The sequence below is a fragment of the Emydura macquarii genome, unplaced genomic scaffold (assembly GCF_026122565.2).
Source record: "Emydura macquarii macquarii isolate MOO-44397 ecotype Brisbane River unplaced genomic scaffold, CSIRO-AGI_Emac_v2 contig_2473, whole genome shotgun sequence".
Taxonomy (NCBI): domain Eukaryota; kingdom Metazoa; phylum Chordata; order Testudines; family Chelidae; genus Emydura; species Emydura macquarii.
In genome coordinates this window covers 5,627,326-5,650,674 of record NW_027132610.1, presented here as the reverse complement: position 1 = coordinate 5,650,674, position 23,349 = coordinate 5,627,326, and the positions used below count along the sequence as shown (strand labels likewise).

General features: G+C 43.6%; 1 protein-coding gene across 4 annotated transcripts in view; it reads right to left on the bottom strand.

Moving 5' to 3' along the window:
* Positions 1-9,089: 9,089 nt before the first annotated feature.
* SGCG (sarcoglycan gamma) overlaps positions 9,090-23,349 on the bottom strand; it is a 150,469-nt gene continuing 136,209 nt past the window's right edge. For all 4 annotated transcript variants that reach the window (XM_067562868.1, XM_067562869.1, XM_067562870.1 and 1 more), the window contains exons 7-8: positions 19,166-19,289; positions 9,090-12,558 (exon numbers count right to left, since the gene is read on the bottom strand). In XM_067562868.1, coding sequence (XP_067418969.1) covers positions 12,385-12,558; positions 19,166-19,289 — 298 coding nt within the window. In that variant the 3' untranslated portion in view covers positions 9,090-12,384. The remainder of the gene's footprint in view (positions 12,559-19,165; positions 19,290-23,349) is intronic.

The window sequence follows — 23,349 nt, the reverse complement described above, 5'->3', positions numbered from 1 at the left end:
CTGATAGGAGACTAGACGACCCCTATCGTAGAAAACCTGCGCGAGTATCAGTGATGCAAGAAGAGAGAGAGAGTAGAAAGGCCCTGCCAAAACTAGAATGGGTAGATGAGGAAGCACGCATGTTTAGAAATTCTATATGGAATAGATTGGTGCGCTATGAGAAAAGGGAAGATATTGATGGGTTACCAACTGAGGAGTTGCTTAGGCTGCTGACCAAACACCAAGGCTGGGATAGAATGGGGAAGGATTTGTATAATCGACCTAAACCACAATGATGGTGCCCAGTCCCCCTGGCGTCCCTAAAAGAAATAGCACCACTAAAACCCGACCAGTGGGGGCGCCCAGTCGTAATAGCTAGACTGGAGGGGCGATTTGGGGTATATACAAGTAAAATGCTGGTCGATACGGGGGCGGCTGTCTCAATAGTTAGTGATACGTATAAAGTAAAGCAGAAAATATGGCCTGTAAAAAGATGGGGAGAATTAGAAGCATTTACAGGAGATAAATGTTTAGTTCCTTTTACCAAAGATTTAAAGTGCCAAATAGGAGTTATAAATGTTGTGGCTTCATTTGGATTATTACCTTTAGATGATGAAATAGGAATAATAGGAATGGATATACTAGGGAAACTGGGAGCAGTAGTGGATTTTGCCAATGCACAATTGTGGGGACAAGAAGAAGAAGGAGCATTGCCTGTCAGTGTGCCTGCCTCACACCGGGTAGCTGCAATAAAAGCCCCAGATGATTTGCAAATTCCAAATTGGGAGCCTGCAGTAAAACAAGTCACCGAAAAACATCTTGCAGTCTTTGCCACTAACAAAGCGCAATGTGGTAAGACCCACACTGAAGTGGAAATTAAGGGACCTGATCCTAGGCCTCAGAGGCAATATAAATATCCCATACAAGCGGAGGAAAGTTTACAGAAGACAATCACTGCACTTATGGACCAAGGGGTGTTAGTTGAAACACAAAGTCCGTGTAATGCACCCATATGGCCCGTTAAAAAGGCAGATGGAACCACCTGGAGGTTAACCGTGGACTATAGAGAATTAAACAGAGTCACCCCAAGAATGGCTCCAATTGTAGCAAAATACCCAGAAGTAATGGCCAAAATTGCAGGAGGAGCTAAGTGGTTTTCTGTATTAGATTTAAGTAATGCCTTTTTCAGTATACCTGTGAAAAAGGAAAGCTGGTATAAGTTAGCATTTACCTTTAACAACAGACAGCTAACTTTCTCAAGATTACCACAAGGGTATCATAATAGCCCAAGTATCTGCCATCAAGAGGTAGCTAAAATATGGAAAGAATCACCACATCAGGATAAAGTCATCTCTTATGTTGATGACATTTTACTGGCCACAGAAACAAAAGAACAAAACCTAAATATACTAGGACATGTACTGGAAAAAATTAAAGAGGCAGGATTTCTGATTAACCCTGTAAAGGCACAGCTATGCAAACAGGAGGTTGTATACCTGGGAGTGACATTGGGAACAGAGGGCAGGAGTCCCAATCAGCAAATAATAGACTTAATATGCAAGCTTCCAGCACCACAGGATTTAAATGCGTTAAGATCCTTCTTGGGACTTACAGGCTTTTCAAGGGAGTTCATAGAAAGATATGCAGCACTGGCAAAACCTCTGTATAAATTGTTAAAGAAGGGAGAAGAGTGGCAATGGGGAAGTGAGCAACAAGAAGCGTTTGTAGCTCTAAAGACTGCGTTAATGAAAGCTCCTGCTTTAGCATATCCACAGGAGGATAAACCATACCTGCTTCAATTGGCTGCCACAAAAACGGATATTAGTGCCATATTGTCACAAAATCATGGCACAGGGGAAAGGATCATCGCCTATGGATCTAAAAGTTTGTCAGAGGTAGAGAAACAGTTTACATCCTGTGAAAAAGAGGTATTGGCTTTGGTTTGGGCTTTGAATCACTGGGAGTATCTAATTGGACTATCTCCTGTAATGCTAAGAACAAAGCATACACCAACTAAATATGTGCTTACAGGCAAGATTAATCAGGGACGAATATCTAACCCTCGTTTAGCAGGCTGGACGTTGGCATTAGTTAACAGAGACATTCATACAGAGCAGCCAACACAAAATGGTCTTGCACCCTATGCTTTAACCATTAAAGGACAAGATCACGAATGTCCCTTGCCTGAAGAACCCATATGTGAAATTAAGTCCCCATTTACCGTAGTGAAGGAAAAGGATGCGCCTTTGGAAAATGTTATAGTATGGGCAACAGATGGAAGCAGCTATTATAAAGAGGGAAAACCGGTAGCAGGGTATGCAGCAGCTAAAATGGGATCAGAGGATTGTATCCAAGGAATTGTAAGGCCAGCATCGGCTCAAGCAGCAGAAGTAATCGCTATAGCTGCTGTGTTGGAACAAACAGATAAGGATTTCCCTGTCATTATAATAACAGACTCTGGATGGACATTACAGGCTTTAATTGATTGGATGCCAGTATGGTTACAGCGTAACATGAAAACGGGAGATGGAAAGCTCGTTGCCCACCATCAACATTTAAAATATGCATGGGACTTAGCTATACAACGACAAGCTAAAACATGGTTATGTAAAGTAAAGGCACATACAAAATCAAAAACTCCTTTTTCCAGCCTCAATGAAAAAGCTGATAAATTGGCAAAAGAAGCTGCCCTTTTAGGAAATGAACACTTGTGGAAAAGGAAAAGTCCTATTAATCCAGTGAAAACTAGAAATCAATGTAAAGGTGACATAGACTTACCTGATATACTCACCTTGCAGGAAAAGGATCCACAGGTACAAGAATTATTGCAAAAACAAAGTTGCAAAGAATGGACTATCTATACATCTCCAGAAGGTTTGATTATGGCAAAATCCTCTAATCAAGAAATACCAGTGGTAGTTTTACCTCAGTGTCTTAGAAAAGAACTTGTACAGTTGGCACATAACCAAGGACATTTTGGGCCAGACAAGGTATTAGCTAGAGTTAGGGAAATAGCATGGTGGCCAGGGATGACTAAAGATATACAACAGGTTTCTGATAACTGTTTACAGTGTGTAGTGAATAATCCAGATCCCAAGGTACTGAAGGGTCCTCTAAAACACCAACCAATAGTAGGACCCTGGCATCGTATTCAAATAGATTATATTGGGCCATTACCAACTACCGGACGAGGTATGAAATATGCACTTGTGGTAATAGACAGCTTTAGTAAATGGATAGAGGTTTACCCCACTCGCAATAATACCGCAATAACCACAGCCAAAAAGTTATTAAATGAAGCATTCTCACGTTATGGGTTACCACACCAAATTGACTCTGATCAGGGCCCCCATTTTATCGGGGAAACCATTAAACACCTAAGTACAGCACTGGGTATTAATTGGAAGTTGCATATTGCAGGCCATCCCCAATCTTCTGGGTTGGTCAAAAGAACCAATAGAACCCTGAAAGCCTCTTTAAGAAAGGTGGTGTGTAACTCAGGTAAAAATTGGGATGTTCAACTACCCTTAATATTAATGGCTTTTCGTTCCACTGTGGGAGCTCATGGGTTTACGCCCCACGAGGTCTTTACCGGACGGAAAATGCGAACTCCTGAGTTATGGTGGGTACAAGGAGGGGTACCACCTGATGAGTTTCAACCACATATAAAAATGAGTGATTGGGTCCAAAAGGTATTAAATAGAATTTATGAGGTACAGCAAAGGGTTGCGCACCAATTGGGTAAGAATATTCAGGCAATGGATGGTAGATTGGGTTCCAAGTTAAAATGTATTGAATGGCAAGTTGGGGATAGAGTGGTGTATAGATGGTTCTCTGAGTTAGGTCATGGATTAAGCCCTAGGTGGGTTGGGCCAGTGAAAATCATTAACAAAGCTAGTCCTACGGTATATCAATTAAGGATCACAGATCACAAGGGAAGGTTATGGGATAAATGGTTTCACTCTAGTCAACTAAAAGAATGGAAAGGAAATATAGAAGACAAAACAGAAGGGAAAAAGTAATTGTATGTTTATTTTCAGACCCCCTTCTGAAGGCTTATGGTTAACTCCACATCTAATCCATGGATCAAGCCAGAAAATTATTACGATTTAAACGTGATTCAAGGACAACTCCTCTATTGTTTAGGAGTACTTTTGGTTTTCATCTTAATAACATTATGGCGGCCAAAATTATAATAGGGATGTTATTACTGATTGTACATAAGGCAGATGGATTCCAACTTGGGGTTGGAGAAGTGGCAGCATGTTACAATACAAGTGGGGACAGTAGTGCAGAGGCCATAGCGGCCAGAACCATTGAACTTTCGGTTACATATAATACAAATTGGCAATGCAGGTTATTTTGGACTTCCACAACAGGAACTCCACCGGCGGGCAATGCCACTGGGTTGACACAGGTGTTGGGACAAAAGATGGATTTAAGAAAAGACCAGCCATGCGTTTGGTATGCCTTAGAAATAACTAAATTCCATCTTCATGTTACGTGTAAACTACTTAATCCACAACGAAATAAGTGTGGAAAAATAAGAGCTATTATTCCTAATGCAATCCCAGAAGGGCCCCTTAAAATTCCGGTGTCAGTATCCTTGACAGCTAGTAATGATCCCATATTAGTGACGTTATATACATATAAACAAACAATAAGAAAAGTTCTTTCATGTACACAAAGTTCTAATGCAGGCATGGATACAGGAATGAAAAACGGTTACTGTCAGGGAGAGGAGGAAGCGTACAGGTGGAAGTGTGAAGGGATTATACAGGTGAATGCAACCGCAGCAGAAACTGGTGTATGGTCAGTGTATGGTTTGTTGGGACTTCGGTGGTATAAGGATGTAGAAGTTATGGGAAAACCTTGTGTTCATGATATAGGCCCTCTGACTTTAGGGAGCCAGCTAAGAAGAAAATTATTAATTAAGCCCAGGTATTCTTTGGTACATTTGGATATGGACTTTCATATTCTGGTTCATCGAATGGTACCAATATGTACACCTTATACTAAAACCCTTGTTTTTGGATGGGGAGCTTGGATAAAATCAATAATGGGAGAAAGGAGATCAAAAAGAAGTGTTATTGGAGAAGTACTAGGAGGGGTCGGTACGGGATTAGGAGTGCTTAACTCCATTGATCAAGAAATTGTAGGAGGAAAGGTAGGACGGTTGGGAAGTGAATTAAGTAATCTCAACCATCCCTTAGGACAATCCCTAAACAAAATGTCACTTTTACAACATCGGGTAACTAATTTCCTCCCCAAATGGTGGGATACGACACACAAAGATTTTCAAACCCTACTAAAAGCTATGGGAACTCTCCAGGGTAATGTATCTATGGCCATGGCATGCCAACAAGCCCAAATATGGTCTCAAACCACAGCTCATTCCATAATTCAATTGGGTCTTAGTGGTGTAATAGCCCCAGAAATAAGAGAAATTTTAATACAAAAAGGGAGGAGTGCCTTTGAAATAGCCCATCAGGAATGGTGGAAGCTGGTTCACTTTAAAATACATCCCTTTGGGACCCAATTAGAAATGTTTATCTTAACTGTTAAAGAAGCCACTGAAGGGTGGATCTATCCGGTTATTCCTATGGGACTTCTAATAAATGATTCACTCATATGGCCTGTAGACATACCACGTTGGGTAACGTTTCACGAAAAGAAATGGCAAGCCGTTAATCTTCAGGCTTGTACTGGTGAAAAGGGATTAGGTTATACTTGTGAGGGAGAGTATAAAGATCCAGAATACTTGTGTTTTAATCCACAAATGGGAAAATGTCATCACAAAATTATGAAAGCACCCAATGTATCCCTGATTGTGTCTGTAAATGCTTCATGTCTTTGTATTCGAACACATTGTACCTCTCTTATTGTAAATAGTTTAACTACTGTGAATGTAAAAAAGGGTCACAATTTATGTATTTGTAATGTACACATGATTAAGGGATGTGATATTGATTATAAGGTGTCACGTGTAGAACGGGTCCACATCCATGCACACTATAAGCTATACTCAGAACTAAAACCAGTACAGCTGGGATTAAATGTGACTTTATTAGAGCAACTGGTATTCCATCCTGAATTAAGAGCCCACTTAGAAGTCTTAAAGAATGAAGGAAAAGAAGTAGATATAGCTGTACACCATTCTACAGCTCAAATCAAGCAAATTTTAAATAGAGTAAAAACAATTACGTCACATTCCTGGTGGACCAAGTTCCTTGCCCCCAATGCAGAAAATTTATCTATCTGGCAAATGATATTCCATCCTGTTATCATTTTGTGTCTTGTGCAAATTATAGTTATGGTGTTTTTGTTTAATTTGTATGTTAAGGTAAGAAAGTTAAAAGGTTTTGTATGGACTCATGCTCCCCGTATGCTAAGTGCAAAGTATAGAAGCAGAGGTGATGGGGAAGTGTCCCTTTGGGCCTCTCCCCATCAAGGAGGGGAACTGTAGGCCTATAACCACCCTAAGGTACATGTATGGTTGTGTATATAGTTTGGTATAATTGATAGAGATCATTTAACAAAATGGAGTTTTACAAGGTTTTGTCCCCTGCTGTGGCAACTGTCACAAACTGTCACTTGGCACAAAGCCAAGTTCTCTATTCTGCCTAGTGACAGTTGGAAAGGAGCGGGAAACCCCTTTTCTTAGTAGGTCCCTGTCCATCAAGGGGACCTAGGTGAAAAGGTCAGCTAAGACAGTTGGTCTAGTCTGCCCAGTAACATCTCTCTAGCCAATCGGAGGCCAGGGCTGGCTATGAAGTGCCGTGTGCATAAGCCTAAGGTGCCGTGTGCACAAGCTTATAGTGCTGAGTGCAAAGGATAGTGCCGTGTGCACACCCTTTCAGAGCGGGAAAATCCCAGCCCTATGATTGGATCTCTAACCATCGGCCAAAAACTATATAGGTCCACAGCACCTAGTAACGGGTGCTGTCCATTCTAGTGACAGTCTGTGTGGGGATACTCGTTGTGGTTACTGTGGGTAGGCCTCTTCGGACCTGGAATCGAAGCAGACGACATCGGACCTGGGACTGAAGCAGACGAGACCAGAGCATCGGACCTGGGACTGAAGCAGACGTGACCAGATCGTACCATCAACGCCAGGAGGGGCGAAGAAATACCGTGAGCATGTAACATCAAGCCACAAAAAGACTCTTGGGGCGGGGTTAAGTTGCCTTCGGGTTGTGTTTGGGTACTTGGGTCCGGGGTTCAACCCCTCTGTCTAGACCCTCGTGCTTTTGTTAAGTTGTCATTCAATAAATTACCCCATTTGTTTTGGAAGGACTATCTGCGTCTGTCGTTCATACGTATGCCGTTGATAGATGCGTCCAGAACAAAGATCCCTCACCCTAAATAACTGTTCACAGGGTTAACAAGGGATGTCAGTAAGTTTGACCATCAGATCTGCGCATTAAAGTTTATATGAATGTGACACACTCCTCAGTCAGCTCCACCCATCTCTGCAAAGCAGCTTACCCACCATCGATTTGGGTGACCTTTCCTCTGCTGCACTGCCAACATATGTGGTGCAAAAATCTGTGGCTAGTTAGTGCAGCAGCTCTGATACCTTTTTTTTGTTTCTAAAGCACTTGAACACAAATGTATCTTTGCACCAATTATAGTTAAAAACAGGATTTCTTAGAGGCAACATTGCCTGATGACAAATTCTAGGTTATATGCTGGGGAAAATTATGGTTAGGTAGTCAATATTTTGTATGGTTTAAAAAAGGGATTTAAGAGACGTTGAGGGGTTGTTTCAGTTAACAGACACTGGAAAATGGACTTTAGCAGTAATTCATGCTAATGTAAACATGCAAGGAGAAACAAACTTTTCAAAACGTATAGTTTATTCAGTGCAATTTGGCAGTTAAGTCTTGCAGTTTCTGTTTGCATAAAGCTGTGTAAGAATAGAAAAAAATGCTAAAGGGCTGTGATGAGGGAGACAAATTTCTAATAAGCATTTTTATTCCATCATAGGCCATTTCGCTGTCTTCTACCTTACAACAAAAATCTTAATAAAGTTCCTACAGTGATAAGAATTGCTGTACATGTTACCTGTGATTCTGGAAAACATTCTAATCATACAAAGTCAGGTACAATAGAATTTATTATTCTGGGCACTACTCAGTCTGTCTTTCCATTCTGACGATCTGCAACCACTTCCTTTACCTTCCCAGGTGGCAAAAGTACCAGCTGTCCCCTACCCCATGCCAAACCTGTACATTTCCTCTTACAACGTCCGTAAGACAGCTATGTATTTTCAATGCAAAATTCTACAGCATTTTAATGAAAATTAAAACATAGACACATCAGCAAGGAATGCTGGTTCAGTGGTTAGGGCACCAGCATGGGTGTCAGGATACCTGGCTTCATTTCCTTGCTGCACCACAGGCTTCCTGTGTGACCTTGGGTAATTCATCCTGTTTCTCTGTGCCTCAGTTTCCCATTCATAAACATGGGGATAGTAGCCCTTTCCGACCTTGCAGGGTTGTTGTGAGGAAAATGTATTAAAGATGTTGAGGAACTCTGCTAGTATAGGAAAGGGGAAGGAAAAGGGGGCATACAAGTATGATAGCATAGTTTAATTCTAATTTAACACAGACTACTGGTCTGATTGTATTATTCATTTTCTAATTCAATAAAAAAAATCTCCATTTTAATATTTTTGAAGCATTTGCAAGGCGAGTACTGCAGAATCTAGGTTCCTTGCTGCAGAATTTAAGCCAAGCTTGCTGGAGGCCACCTAGGACTTTACTGCACTGAGCAGCAATAAGCAGCAGGGAGCTTTTCCTGTCAGTTTCCAGATTTAAACACAACCACTTGGGCTTTTTCAGTTGAGAGCAGCTACCTCACAAATTTGTTTTCTTTGATGCTTCAACCAAGTAGAGTTACTAATTAATGCTGCCTATGCTGAAGTTTTCCACCCAGTGCCAAACTAGTATATTTCAGACAGTGATGTAAGATGGTAGCTCAATTTTTTTTTGCTGGGCTCCCCCTTTAAAATATGTTAGGCTTTGACAACTCTTCCCCCCCCCCCCCCAAAAAAAAAAAGTGATGACGCCCCCACCCCCATGCCATGCCACCCTTACTGGCATGCACAGGAACTGACAGCTCATGACTCCGCCATAATAACCTTGCGCTCCCTCAGGGGGGGGTCATGACCCCTCTGCCCCCAGTTTGAGACCCCCTTTCTGTAGCTGGTCTAGCTATGCCTATTTTGTGTTAGTGCTTAATCCTTAACAATAGGTCAGTTGTTTTGATGGTCTTCCTGTAGGTGGGTTTGTGTAGCTTAATAAGTTGTCTGAAGTGATTCTGTAAGCATAAAGCTGGTACAGTGAAAAGTGCTCCAAAATAAGAAATAATGAATAAAAAAATAGCATTAATGGGGCTAAGGCCCCGAGCCTCAAAGGTATTAGGCATCTAAGGCTATGTTCAGACTGACGGCGGCAAAATTGCTGCCGCCAGATCAATCTTTCTTGATTGATTGAGCGATCAGTGAGACCTGTTCAATCGATCAGGAAGTTGACTGAGTATGTCCACCCCCTCAAGTAGCATAGCTCTGAGCTGACGGGAATGCTGTTCCCGTCGGCTCAGCACAGTGAGAACAGCGCGCAGAAGGGAAGCAGAGCGGTTGACATCAGTTACGCAAACTATTCTGCATAGTTTGCGTAACTCCCGTCGACTGCCGCCAAATCGTGCGGTAAATGTGAACCAGCCCTAAGATGGGCTCCATGAAGGGACTTAGGCATTGCAACACTGAGGCCTGGTTTACACTGCCGGCAGCTGTCAACAGGAGATACACAAGCTACTTAGTATAGCTTGTGTAACGCCCATTGCCTTATTAACTTTCCCTTACCGTGGTGTCTTCGCTGCGCTGATGAGAAATGCCCTCTGGTCGACGCAGCCTTATGCTTTTCGGGGGGGAGGGTGGATTTTCGGCGTCAACTGGAGAGCACTTCCGGGATCGACTGAGCAGATCTCCACTGCTGGCTCAATTGATCCCACTGCATCAATCCTGCAGCACCGGCACTGCCCCAGCAGTGTAGACATACCCTGAGTGGCATGGCACTAAACGTTTACGTGCTCAGAAAAGCCAGGCATACCACTGGCTCCACAAAGCCAAGTTAGGCACCTAGCCTCCCTTAAGGCATAGGGAGCGACAGGTCTAATGATGCACTCCTCAAAAGCCAAGCAGGGAGCTGCCTAAGCTAGCCAGTGGGCGAGCAGTGTGTGCTAAGCCCCAGATCTCGCTCAGAGATAGGTGCTTAGCTCTGATCAGTGAGTCATGAACAGGCACCTACCAGCAGGAATTGGATTTCTTAGGCACCTACAGTGTTTCTTGTGGGCTTGATTTAGGCACATGCTTCACGCCACACAAAATGGCCAGAGGAGGAGGAGGTGGTGCCCACCTCATAACTTTTACTCTGGAGGGGGAAAAATAATTTAAACTGGAGTATTCTACATCTGAAGAGTTGTTTAACCACAGAGCTTCTGATGTCAGTGGAACAATGAACAGTGAATGAATGATTGGAGCAGGGGGCGTTTACCCAGGCTCTCTCACCTGGATGCCCTAAGCCCTGGGCTATAAAGTCATCCTCTGGCACTCTCTCTTACCAGCCCAATTACTAAGTATTTACTCTCATTGGAATCGTCATTGGGCCAGAGAGAGCGAGAAGCCAGTGGTTAGGGCACCCACCTGGTGGTGGGCATCCCCCTCCTCCAACACCTCTTTCATTATTTCTCCTAAGTGGGATCGCTTCAGCAGGAGAGCCTGAGGTAGCCCACATCCCAGTGCTTGGAGAGCTCTCAGATGTGGGACAACCCTGTTTAAATCCTTCCCCTCTCCTCTCACAGAGGGAGGTCGGCCTTGAACCTGGGTCTCCCCATCCAGATGAGTGCTTTAACTGCTGGGCTAACAGTTTTAAGGGACGCAGATTTTGAATGGGCATCGAATTGTTAGGTGCCCTCTGAGCACTCTTACCACATAAGGCCCCCACATGCGTATTGTCCCATTTCATGAATTGCTCTGGGGCATGGGTGGGAGATAGGTGTGTGGATGCTTAGAGGGAGGCAGCAGTGCTCATGCCCAGAGGCAGAAACATATGCACTGAGGGAAGTTTTACTCTGGAAAACCTAGGTGCTAAGAGAATGTAGATACTTACAGGATTTGGTGGAAGTTTTGTGGTTCCATGGGGACTCAGGGGCCTAAAATAGGGACTCAGGTGCCTGAGTATTTTCATGGATCCCTCCCCTAATTCCTATTGACATCAATGGAAGTTAGGCACCTAAATACCTTTGAGGCTCTGTCCCTAAGACCCTATAAGGTCTAAATAGACCATTAAGTCCCAAATCCTACACTCCAGATGTGTGCAAGTGGGTATTATTGGCTTCAGTAGAGCTCTTCATTGGGGAAGGGGTCTACATGTAGCTGTCTCATGGATGCAGGAAGAGGAACTTTTTCTATCTACCAAATAGCCTCATGTATTTGAGGAAGCTGGAACCATCTTTTAAGATTTTTTTTTTTTTTAATAGTCCAGGTGGCATGTAGCCAAGAACAGAGCAAATTTCCCAATGGCAATTAAACAATCACATTGTAAAAGCTAAAAAGGCTTTCAAGTGAGTATTATGGTCTATGAAGTATAAGGAGCTATTGTTGGAATTAACTATACAAAAAAGAAATATGCTAGTATATCCAACTCTGATGACAAAGAATGTTATAAATCAGTAACATTGCAGATTTTGTATTAATTATTGTGATTTTTTTCATGAATCCCAGTAATAAGCAAATCTACATATGCTTTGCCAAACTAGAAACAAAGGATTTTAGCAGTTTAACACATTTTGCACAGGCCTCATACAAAAAACACAGCCTTCATGTTTGATTTATTGCAAGAACAAAATTGCATAGACCATTTGCTGGCACTATCTGAATCACCAAACAATGCTTTTGTCTTATCATCTTATCAAATATTTCAAGTAGTTCCTTAAATTGAATTTCACACACTAATGCAATTTGTATTACGAGCAAATGTTTACATGTATTAAGAGAAAAGCATAGAGCAAGGAAACAATTTCATAATCAATTGACTGAATAATTGTTCAGTGGTGCAAATAAATACTTTTAATTCACTATATGGCTGACTTCCAAATGTCACTGACAGAACATTTAGTTTGGCTCATTTGAAGCTCAAATGCTTCTGTTGAAGTTAAAATTTGTAATTGTGCTCTTTTGCTTCTTTTCCCTTACTATCTAGAATTCTGGATACAAATTTGTTTCCCAGATTATGGTGATTGTTTTTAAAATCCTGGAAACTGCTATCAATAATGACCTGTTACAAAACAATATAAAATTCATTGAGAATAGCCAGAGAAAATGTGGCATAGGTAGGTGTTTTATTGACAGACATGACTGTATTCCTGGCAAGTTGAATACTGACCAGCTGCTGACAAGTAAAGCTTTCCATCTGGACAAACACAGATCTCATAGAGTTCCTGAGAACTTTCAGATCCACCCCTTGTCCCTTCAGGCAGTTTGAGCAGTCGCACAGTTTCAGCATCAAGCAAAAGCTATATGGGAGAAATCAGGATAAATGATTTTGTTACAGGTAGCAGTAACAGAGTTTAAGGGGTTAAGTTTTCAGAAGCATCTAAATGATTTAGGCTAGTAAGTCCCATTTTCAAAATTGACAGGTGCTTAGACCCAGATCCTCAAAGATATTTAAGTGTCTAAATCCTGTTGACATTAATAGGAGTTAGGCAATAACTGGATACAGAAAGGTACTTAGGCACCTAAGTCTGGGATTCAGGAGCTTAAGTTCCAGTTTTAGGCTCCTCTGCAATTCATTGAACCCTGATTACATTGAAACTCATTCGGTGCCTAAGTTTTTGTAATCAGAGTTCCCTTGGCATCTGTGTTTCTTGTGTACTGCTGCCTCACTCTAGGTGTCTAGGTGACACTCTAGGGGGACATGTTGCAGAACCACAATTACTGCATAGAGTGAGTAACCTCTTCTTTGGATAGTGTCCCTATGGGTGCTCAACTCTAGGTGACTATTGAGCAGTTCTCTCTACTGAGGGGTGAGGCTTCGGAGTTGAGTCTAAGACTGAATGAAGACAGAACTGTAGAGCCAAATATGGTATCAGAAGCTGAGGTATGAGTGACTACATAGCATTCAGCAAATATGAATGGACGTCCAAGTTGCGGCTCTACATATTTCTCTCATGGAAAAGTTCTTAAGAAAGGCTACTGAAGTAGAGTTAATATTCTAGAGGTAGGTAGAAGATTGTGAGTAGGTACTGCAGCCAGATATCCATCTAGGGAATTTTTGCTTGAAAATCGGAGATCTTTTAGTTCTGTCCACAATGGAGAGAAACAGTCTGGGAGATTTCCTAAAGGGCTTAGTCTTGTCTAGATAAAAGGTTAATGCCCTTCTGACATCGACTGTATGAAATGTCACATCTCCTTTAGCCCACGGTAGCTTAGGGAGGAAAACTGGAAGGTGGATAGGTTGATTTATGTGGAAGTCTGAACATATCTTTGGTAGGAACTGGAGATGCGGTTGTAGCGTGACCTTATTCTTAAAGAAGACTGTGTGGGGAGGTATGCCATCAGAGCTCCTATCTTACCCACTTTTTGAGCAGAAATAATGCTTACTAGAAATGTAGTTTTTCATAGACAGGTGTAGAAGGGAGCAGCAGGTGGCTACAGATTCAAAGAGAGGCCTCTTAAGACATCTGAGTACCAAGTTGAGGTCCCATGCCAGTGTAGGGCAACTGATTTGTGGGAAGAAGTTGTCCAGTATTTTGAAAAACCTCCTTATTGTAGGATGAGTAAAGATGGAAACAACCCTCTACTTCAGGATAGAAGACCACAATAGCTGCCAAATACACTTTTATGGAGTTTAAAGATAATCCTGTCATTTTTAGCTCTATGATGTAATCTAGTACAGTAGAACTTCAAAGATACAAACACTTCAGGAATGGAGGTTGTTCGTAACTCTGAACAAAACATTATGGTACAGTACCCTCCAGTCAGTGTTTTCCAGCTGAGGCTGGGAAAGATCTCTGCAAAAGTGGCACCTGGCAGCATTACCTGCTTTACAAGCAGCTCCCTGCACTATTCCTGTTTCTTGCCTTTGGACTGAACTGGGGGGGGGGGGCCGCCCTGCCCTGCCCTGCCCTGCCCTGCCCTGCACCCTTGGCACTACAAGCTTCAGCCCTCAGCTGCGTCTCCCCAAGACTCACTCTGCTCTGTGCACTGCTCGCCAGGCTCCAGAGGCAGCATGTGGCAGAGGGTTGGTGCAAGCCCGTTGCCAGCACCCGCCCCTCCCTCCCTGTCCTTTGCACTCCCAGAGGGGCAGCCATGACCCAGGAGTGCAGCCATGGGCAAAGTTTGGGCCACATTGGTGCACTGGCTGTGGCCCTTTAAAACTTTTCCAGAATGCAGCATTTGGCTCCCACTCCAGGCCAGGATTTGGCTGCAGTAGCAGCAGCTCTGTCTTTCCCAGGCTCAGCCTCCTCAGACTGAGCTTGTAAGCTTGTCCCCCTTCTCATGGGGAGGGAGAGTGCTTCTGCTCTGCATGCTTCAGTCAGGCTGCCTTAAGCTGGCAGCAGGGTCTGTGAACCTCAGTGTCTTCACCTTCTACCTGTAAGTGGCTGCTCCTCACATGGCAAGTAGAGTTGGGGACAGGAAACCCAGATGTGCCGACCTTTATGATGCAGTACAGGCACAGTATAGTATTTGCTTTATTGAAGGATTGCCTGTTGAGCAGGTACTCATCATGGTATGGGAAAATCAGAGATTCTTGTTTGTGAAGATGAGCCATTACTAGAGCGAGAAATTTTGAGAACACTCTCGGTGCATACAAAAGACTGAACTGGAGCACCGTGTACTGAAAGTGCTCTTGACCCAGATTGAAGTGTAGGAAACTTCTGTGGGGAGGGGTGGATCGCAACTTGAAAGTTGAGGGCCAAGAACCAATCCCCGTGGTCCAGTGATGGAATTACTACAGCAAGAGCAACCATATTGAACTGCTAAATCTGTTGAGTAACCATAGATCAAGAATAGGTCTCCAACTGCCATTCTTTTTCGTAACCTGGAATAAAATCTCTTCCCTCTGTGTTGTGTGGAAACTGGTTCTACAGTACCTAGATTCAGGAGTCAATTTCCTGTCACAAAAAATGTTCATCAGAGGGTCCCTGAAGAGGGACAAGGATGAGGGGTGGGACGAGGGGGGGAGGAAGATAAAGTGGATGGAATATCCTGTTGAAATGATCCCTAATCTACCTTGTCTATAGTGATATGTTTCCAATTCTTCCAGAAATGAGCGAGGCAGTTGCTGAAGCAAGGGAGACATGCTGATTGTTGCAGCAGATAAGAGTGGGGATGGCAACTGAACACCTTGACCAGCCCATCAAAATTGGTATTTCAGAGTTGTGGGTTGTGAGGCTGATGCATGAGAAGTAGCTGGTCTCCTTCTGGAACAGTTGTCTCTTATGCTGGAGTTTGTAATGTCTCTGGGAGGCGGGAAACTGGGTTAGTCAAGATCTCTGTGCCATCTGGGACTTACTGAACTTTATTTTTTGTGCAGGGGTGTAAATCCCAGAGAGCACAAAACGGCTGTAGAGTCTTTTAAGGTATGCAGAGATTCATCAGTTTTTTCTGCAAACAACTTCAATCTGTCAAAAGGTAGGACTTCCCTCAGAAAACCTAGGAGCTGAAGCCAGAAGGCACTCCTTGTGACTACTGCCATGGAGATAGAAAAAGCAGCTGTGTCAGTGGCATCCAGAGAGGCCTGCAGAGATGTTCGTGCAAGCAGTTGGCCCTCTGCAATGATCGCCTGGACTTCCTCCTTCTGGTCTGTTGGAAGATGCTAAAAAAAAGCATTCAACTTTGAATAACTAGTCGGTATTTCACCATGAAGGCTTGATGGTTGGTAATCCTAAATTGTAAGGTAGTCAATGAGTATGATTTACAGTCAAATAAGCCAATACACTTGAAGTCTGTATCATATGGAGTTGATTTACTGTGGTGTTGTTTGCCATGTTCATTCACAGCATCAACCACAAAGGAGTTGGAGGAGGGATGCAAAAATAAGATTTCAGAGCCCTTGGAGGGAACATACTATTTTTTTGTCCACTCTCTTACAGGTAGCTGGTATTGTGGCTGGGATATGCCAAATTATTTTTGCAGGGTCTAACAAGGCCTCATTCATAGGAAGCATGATCTGGGCAGATGATGAAGTATGCAAAATGTCAAATAATGTATTCTGCGATTCCTTAACCTCCTCCCGTGGAATTTGCAAGAAGTCTGCTATCCTTTTAATGAGGTCCTGGAACTGTTTAAAATCATTGGCCAAGGACAGTGGAGGGGGCATGAATGATAGTTTCATCTGGGGAGGAGGAAGAAATATTAGCTGTAGGAGTACAGAGTTGCAAATTGTAGAGATGGCTTTATCCAATCTCACTTCCTCCTCGAAGGTCTCCTCGTGGATCAGGAACCCTACAGAGAGAGACTGGTGGGGATTGTCTGTTCTTCTCCCGGCAAGAAACAGTAGGGAGCCTGGAGAATTGTTGTTGGTAAGCCATTCAATAGTCTCAATATGACCATTGAGGTGGTGCATAAGGCAAGAGGGTGTCCATACCAGCAGGGTGGAGTGTGTCTGTCACAAGGATAGTCTGACTCCTTAGAGGTCTCAGGATAGAAGGTTCCTTGATAATGGAAGGGAGAGTCCTGGACAGTAATGTGGGAGACTGATAAAAAGTCCCCATTGTCTTCCTCCTCTTTGGTAGAGGTGGAGCATTCATAGAGACAGGTGGAGAGGTGCTCAGTACTGAGAATGGGGCAGCACCAAACGGGAGATTCAGGTGTTTCTGCTACTGCCAAGTCCCGAGGAAATCAAAACTCTTCTCGCATTGGAACAGTGGATGGTACCGATGCAGTAAGTTGGGCAGAGGTAATTATGGGAGAAGGCACTGATAGTAATGAAGGTCATATGCACTCTGATGCATGGCCAGTAGGTGTTGGTTTGGTCTTTTGCGGAGCTGACAAGCTGGGTACCAAGGTCCTAGTAGACTCTGTTGATACCAATTTGGAAGAGCTGGTTGTCTTTTCTCTGCTGCTCTGAACACCAGACAATACCAATCTTCCAGAGTCGGAACCCTTAGGTTCCTTAAGCTTACTGGTGGTCACAGTACCTGATGAACCTGCAGTCTCTTGGGAACTAAGTTGGAGATTGGTAGGTGCCAAAGCGAGTGTCTGAATCAGAGACTCTCTTTGAGGTAGATTCTCTACCCAGAGGACTTAAAGATCACTTTCTAGAGTCTTTTTAAAAGGATTCCAGAGATTTCCTCTTCATTGCTCTAGGGGAGTGCAGTGCTGAGGAGGTTGAAGCGGTCGACTATTGTATTGGGGAGGGTGTCCCCTGGCCGGGGTCATAACCTGGTTGAAGTGAGTTCTCCATTATGAGGAGGCATAGTTTAAGTTCCTGGTTCTTTCTGGTCCTAGATTTTAATTGCAGACACAAATTACACTTTTGGGGATCATGTGAATCCCCAAAGCACTAGACACACCGGAGTGTCTTTCTCTGACCAGGATAACCTCTCAGCATGAAAGGCAGCATTTAAACCCCGGGTTTATGTTCCCTCGCGGGGGAGAAACAAACAAACAAACAAAAAAATAGGTGAAGGGACAATAGTCCTTTTCCTAAAAGTAAAATATTTTTAATTTTTTTTTTTAATTATAAAATTACTACAACTAACTAACACAAAGAAAACTCCAGAATTAATACTAACCAACCGGTAAGAATGAGAGAAAAATACAGTTGACGTAAACTCAATTTAGATGCTGCTGAGGCTCCTCCGTTTCAGGCCGAGGCGGTTGAAAAGGAACAGTGCAAGACACAAGGCTTCAGGATGCATATGCATGGGCTGAACAAACATTGCTACCTAAAATCTCCAATCTGAGGCACATGGGGTGCAGGCACAGCAAGAGTGGAGCGCCCATAGGGATGCTACTTGAAGAAGAACTCTTTAGTTCTCCACAGTGCAACAGCTTCAACAGGAGAGACTGAGGGAGGTCCATGTTAGGCTATTCCATAGCTCAGTGGTTTGGCTTCTCACATGGAAGTTGGCAATGTGCGTTCAAATCCCTTCTCCTCATATGGAGATGGACTTCACCTGGGAGTCTCCTGCATCTCACGTGAGTACCCTAACCACTGGGACTAAAAGTTATGAGACAGCACCTTCTCCCTGTCAGCACAAAAAAATGCCTTAGGTGCCTAACTTGAAATGAGGGTTCATAGCTAAGAATCATTAGCAAAGATAGGTGCCTAAGTCCAGGCTGCAGTGAGTTGTTTATATCCATGAGGGGCAGAGCTTAGACACCTCTTGTCAGCATCTCCCATTGGCTATCTTAGGCAACTCCCCACTTGGGATACTGGCTTTTGTGAATTGCTATCTAAGATGCCAGTCTCTCCTCATTCATGGCTGGTGGAGCATAAGCACCTAATGCAGGCTTTGTGGATCACAGTGTTGTTCCTGTGATTTTCTGGGTGGCTAAAAGTACCTTGGTTAATCCAAGCCTAAGTGCTTTGGAAAATCTCACAAAGGTGCATATTTAGGCACCTAAATACCTTTAAAAATCTGTTCCTTAGATCTCATTGAAAGTCAATAGGATTTAGGTTCCTAGAGGGGCAAGATCCACAAAGGGATTTAGGCATCTACCTGCCATGTTAGGCACCTAAATACAATATTCAGTCACCACTGGGATCCTCAAAACTCCCCCTCAGCTGCCTCCAAAGCCTGTTCCCCAGGTGCCTAAGTTTTTGCCAGTGGGCATGTGCAAAACCAAATCCTGACATCACCAAACTGCTCAGTGCCCTAGTTCCCACCTAAGCCCCAGTGGTATTCTCAAATTAGGCATTCCCTGGCCTCCCTTGCTGTGGAGCCCAATCAGGTAGCACGCCTACCAGATCAGGCCTTGCACAAAATACACTGGGGTTACCAAAAGCAGGAATTTTTTATGCTAAAGCGTATGTGTGGAACTATCAGCATATTTGCTAAAACCTGAACAATTATAATACTGTCACTTTAAAAGGACTTAATGACATTGATGGCAATATCAGACAGCATCAATATAAACCACAATAATAAAAATATGATTTGTCATACTCACCATGCCATCACTGCTATGCAATTTGATATCCATTTGAGAGAGAGCTTCAATATTGCCAGCTTGTGCTTTAATATAAATCCCTTTAGGTGCATCCATGCTCAAAGTTCGAGTTGGTGATTCCAGTCTGAAAGCAAATGGAGGAAATCTGGCTGTAGCACATTCTTAAAATGTTTCTTTATCTTGTAAAATAATTTTTAAAAACTTTGAATTTATAAAACTCAGTGATAGTGATGTGAGGAACCTTATAAAGGATGGTAGTTTCCTATTTCTTTATGCAGACTTGAAACAGTGGGTAGCAGTTTCAAAACCAACAGAGTATCCTGTATGACAGTGTAGAAAGAACTTGAGCTCATACTATATGGTGCTTTATGTACAAACATTTGAATTTAAGTTTCTAAGGTGTAGTTTTCAATGAGACCATAAGTCGTTCTGCTAAAAATATTCATATTTGAAAATGCATTTTTATAATCTTTATTTTCACTTTATTTCCACTTGATATATACCAAAATATTCTAAACACAGTTGGTGAAATCCTAATCCCACTTAATTTTTGCCATTGACTTAAATGGGTCCAGGATTTCACTCAATATATTTATGTGCACACGGAAAACAGCTTAACATTTGAGAATTACCACCAATAGCCATGTCTGGAAGACACCTGAAATTAATCTGCAGAAAACACTCAGAAATAGCTAAAAATAATAAAGTCAACATCTAACATACACTGAACAAATTATACTGTACAGGAACTTTGCAAATACTGCTATGCCACAAGGTGGCAGAAAGGGACCATGTTAGCTGAATCATTGCTTCATTTGAAGTGTCAGCTAGATGGGATTCATGGAGTTCTGTTTGTAAAAGAGATCAGGATGTTCCCACTTTTGATATTTGGCACTATTTACAAACTTAAACAAGAAGAATTAAACAGAAACAATAATTAGGTTTGGTTTGAAGCAATGATTTCCATCTAATCATTAAAAATCCAAGTCAAAACCAATTGCAATAAAATATGTATGTATTTTGCTTCTTTCTATGATTACCTAGATAGGACCAAGTCATGTGAGAGCACTCAGCACCTTTCAGGTCAAACCATTATACACTTTTACACCTGTATCATTAGCTAGTTCTGCTTGATGATAACAGACCCAATGTTATGCCCTCAGCCATAGTTACAAAGGGTGATACTGAACACAACTCTTCCTGCCTATGTCCTTTAAAAAATAGCCTGTTTTAAAGAAAATGAATAATATAAAGGCTCCGATATTTTCTTAACTAATTTATTCCCTCAGGGTTGCAAACAGGAAAAAGAATTGTAATCTTGTTCTTATTTTCACTGGTACATTTTTTTTTTCAAACAAATTATTTCAATTATAAAGGCATCTCACCTTCCTGATGGGGAGCAAAGCATAGTGGAGGGAATAAGGAAAGATCTCTTTTCTCTACCTGATACTGTAAGCCAGAGAGCCTGTGGAGGTGGAGAAAAGGAGAAGGGGAAGGCATTCTTCAGAGGAGATCGTGTTTTTTCAGAATGATGGGGAGCTGACTTTTGTTGGAGCTCAAACAGTGGCCTGGGCAATTCATTCAGTATCCTGCTGAATGAGTGGGGTGAACTGGCTGCCACCAACCTCCCCACAAAACCTTCGTATGACACAGCCTGATGATAGTCCATATCTACCTTCTGTGTAGCTTATATTAAAGATAGAGGTAGAAAAAGTAAGCCAATCCCCAGTCATTACAACTGCATATCATAGTGACTTTTTTCCCTTCTGTATACTCCGTGTAAGCCTGTGGTCTGCAGCTTTAAAGGGAAAACGCTCTCTGCCATCAACTATTGATGAACCAGAGGAAGATACAGCAGAATGAGACAGCCCTTTTCTGCATATTTATTACCCACTATCACACCGTGAACACTTCTATTTAAAATTAATTTCAGTTTCGGGTATAGGAGTGATGAAATATTATAAGAACAGTGGATCATTAGAATGGCCATATTGGGTCAGACCAATGGTCCATTAAGCTCAGTATCCTGTCTTCTGACAGTGGTCAGAGCCAGACGCTTCAGAGCAAATGAACAGAACTGGGCAATTACCGAGCAACACATCCCCTGTCATCCAGTCCCAGCTGCTGACAGTCAGAGGTTTAGGGAACACCCAGAGTAAGGCGTTGCTTCTTGTGTGACACAAGGGCAAAAGAAATTTATTTAATATGCCCTGTGTGAGAAGCCACCCCCTACCAAAAATCAAGGTTACTTACCAGTAACTGATGTTCTTTGAGATGTGTTGCTCATGTCCATTCCACTATAGGTATGTGCACGCCTCCGTGCACAGTTACCCAGAACTTTTTTCCCCTTAGCAGATCCTGTAGGGCTGGCTCCGGCACCCACTGGAGCCCCACGCATATATGAGGTGCTGCCGGCCCTACGCCCCCTCGGTCCCTTCTTTCTGCCAACTCCGGCAGCGGGGACGGGGGATGGGTTGTGGAATGGACATGAGCAACACATCTCGAAGAATATCAGTTACTGGTAAGTAACCTTGTTTTCTTCTTCGAGTGCTTGCTCATGTCCATTCCACTATAGGTGACTAACAAGCAATACCTTTGGAGATGGGTCGGAGTTACCGGTGAACTGCCATCAGCAGCGCTCTGCTGAATCCCGTGTCCTCTCTTGCCTGCTGGACGATGGCGCAGTGGGACGTGAAGGTATGCACCAACGACCAGGTGGCAGCTTTGCAGATCTCCTGCAGGGGCACTCTCTCCAGGAAGGCTATAGATGAGGCTTGCACTCTGGTTCAGTGTGCTGCATAGCAGAACTTGATGCATGATGGGTGGAGACAGGTGAGCCTTTCATTTGGTCGGCCACTGCGACGAAGAGCTGTGTCGATTTCCGGAATGGCTTTGTGCACTCAGTGTAGAATGCCAAGGCTTGTCTCACATTCAGCGAATGCCATCTCCTCTCTTCCTCCGAACCATGAGGTTTGGGAAAAAACACAGGGAGAAAAATATCTTGATCACAATGAAATTAGGAAACCACATTGGATAGGAAGGCCAGATGTGGCCTCAGCTGAAACTTGTCCTTATAGAATACTGTATAAGGGGGCTCTGAGGTCAAGGCCCTAATCTCGGAGACCCTCCTGGCTGAGGTAATGCCCACCAGGAAGGCTACCTTCCATGAGAGCATGAGCAGGGATATGAAGCTATGGGTTCAAAGGGGGGGCCCCATGAGTCTCGAGAGGACCAGCTTGAGATCCCAGAGAGGCACCGGGTCATGGACCTGTGGATAAAGACTCTCTACCTCCTTGAGGAACCTGACCGACATGGGATGGAAGAACAGCGATCTCCCCTCTAGCGGCTGATGAGAGGCCAAAATGGCCACCAGGTGAACCTTCAACAAGGCCAGTGCCAGACCCTGGAGCTTTAGCTGGAGCAGATACTCCAGGATCGCCTGTATAGGTGAGAGGCTGGGCGGAATACCCCGGGACTCTGCCAAACAGGTGAACCGCCTCCACTTAGCCCGATACATGACCTGTGTAGAAGGCTTCCTGCTGCCAAGCAAGAGTTGCTGGACCTGCACCAAGCAGGCTCTCTCTCCCTCCATCAGCCACAGAGCCTCCAGGCTGTGAGATGCAGAGAGTCCAGGTCTGGGTGCAACAGGCGACCGTGGTCCTGGGATAGAAGGTTATGTTGCCTCAGGAGCTCCAGGGGTGGGGCGATCGAAAGGTCCAGCAGCATGCTGAACCCATGTTGTCTCGGCCAGGCCAGAGCGATAAGTATAATGTTCACCCTGTCCCTCTTTATTTTCAGCAGGACCTTGGGTAGGAGCGGAATGATCGGGAACACATACATGAGGGCCCCTGTCCAGTCGATAAGTAACGCGTCAGAAATCGACCCAGTCTCACAACCCCGGAGTGAGCAAAATCTCGGACACTTTACGTTCCAGGCCAACGCGAATAGGTCCAGTTGGGGAATGCCCCACTTCTCGAAGGTCATAGCCACCACCTCTGGGCGCAATGACCAGTCATGGCGGGGTATAAATGACCTGCTGAGGCAATCCGCCTCATCGTTCTGCTCTCCCGGGAGGTGAGAGGCAGTCAAGTGGAAATCGTGCCTCATGGCAAAGTCCCACAGATGGATAGCTTCCTCTCAGAGGACCGAGGAGCATGTTCCCCCCTGCCTGTTTATGTAAAACA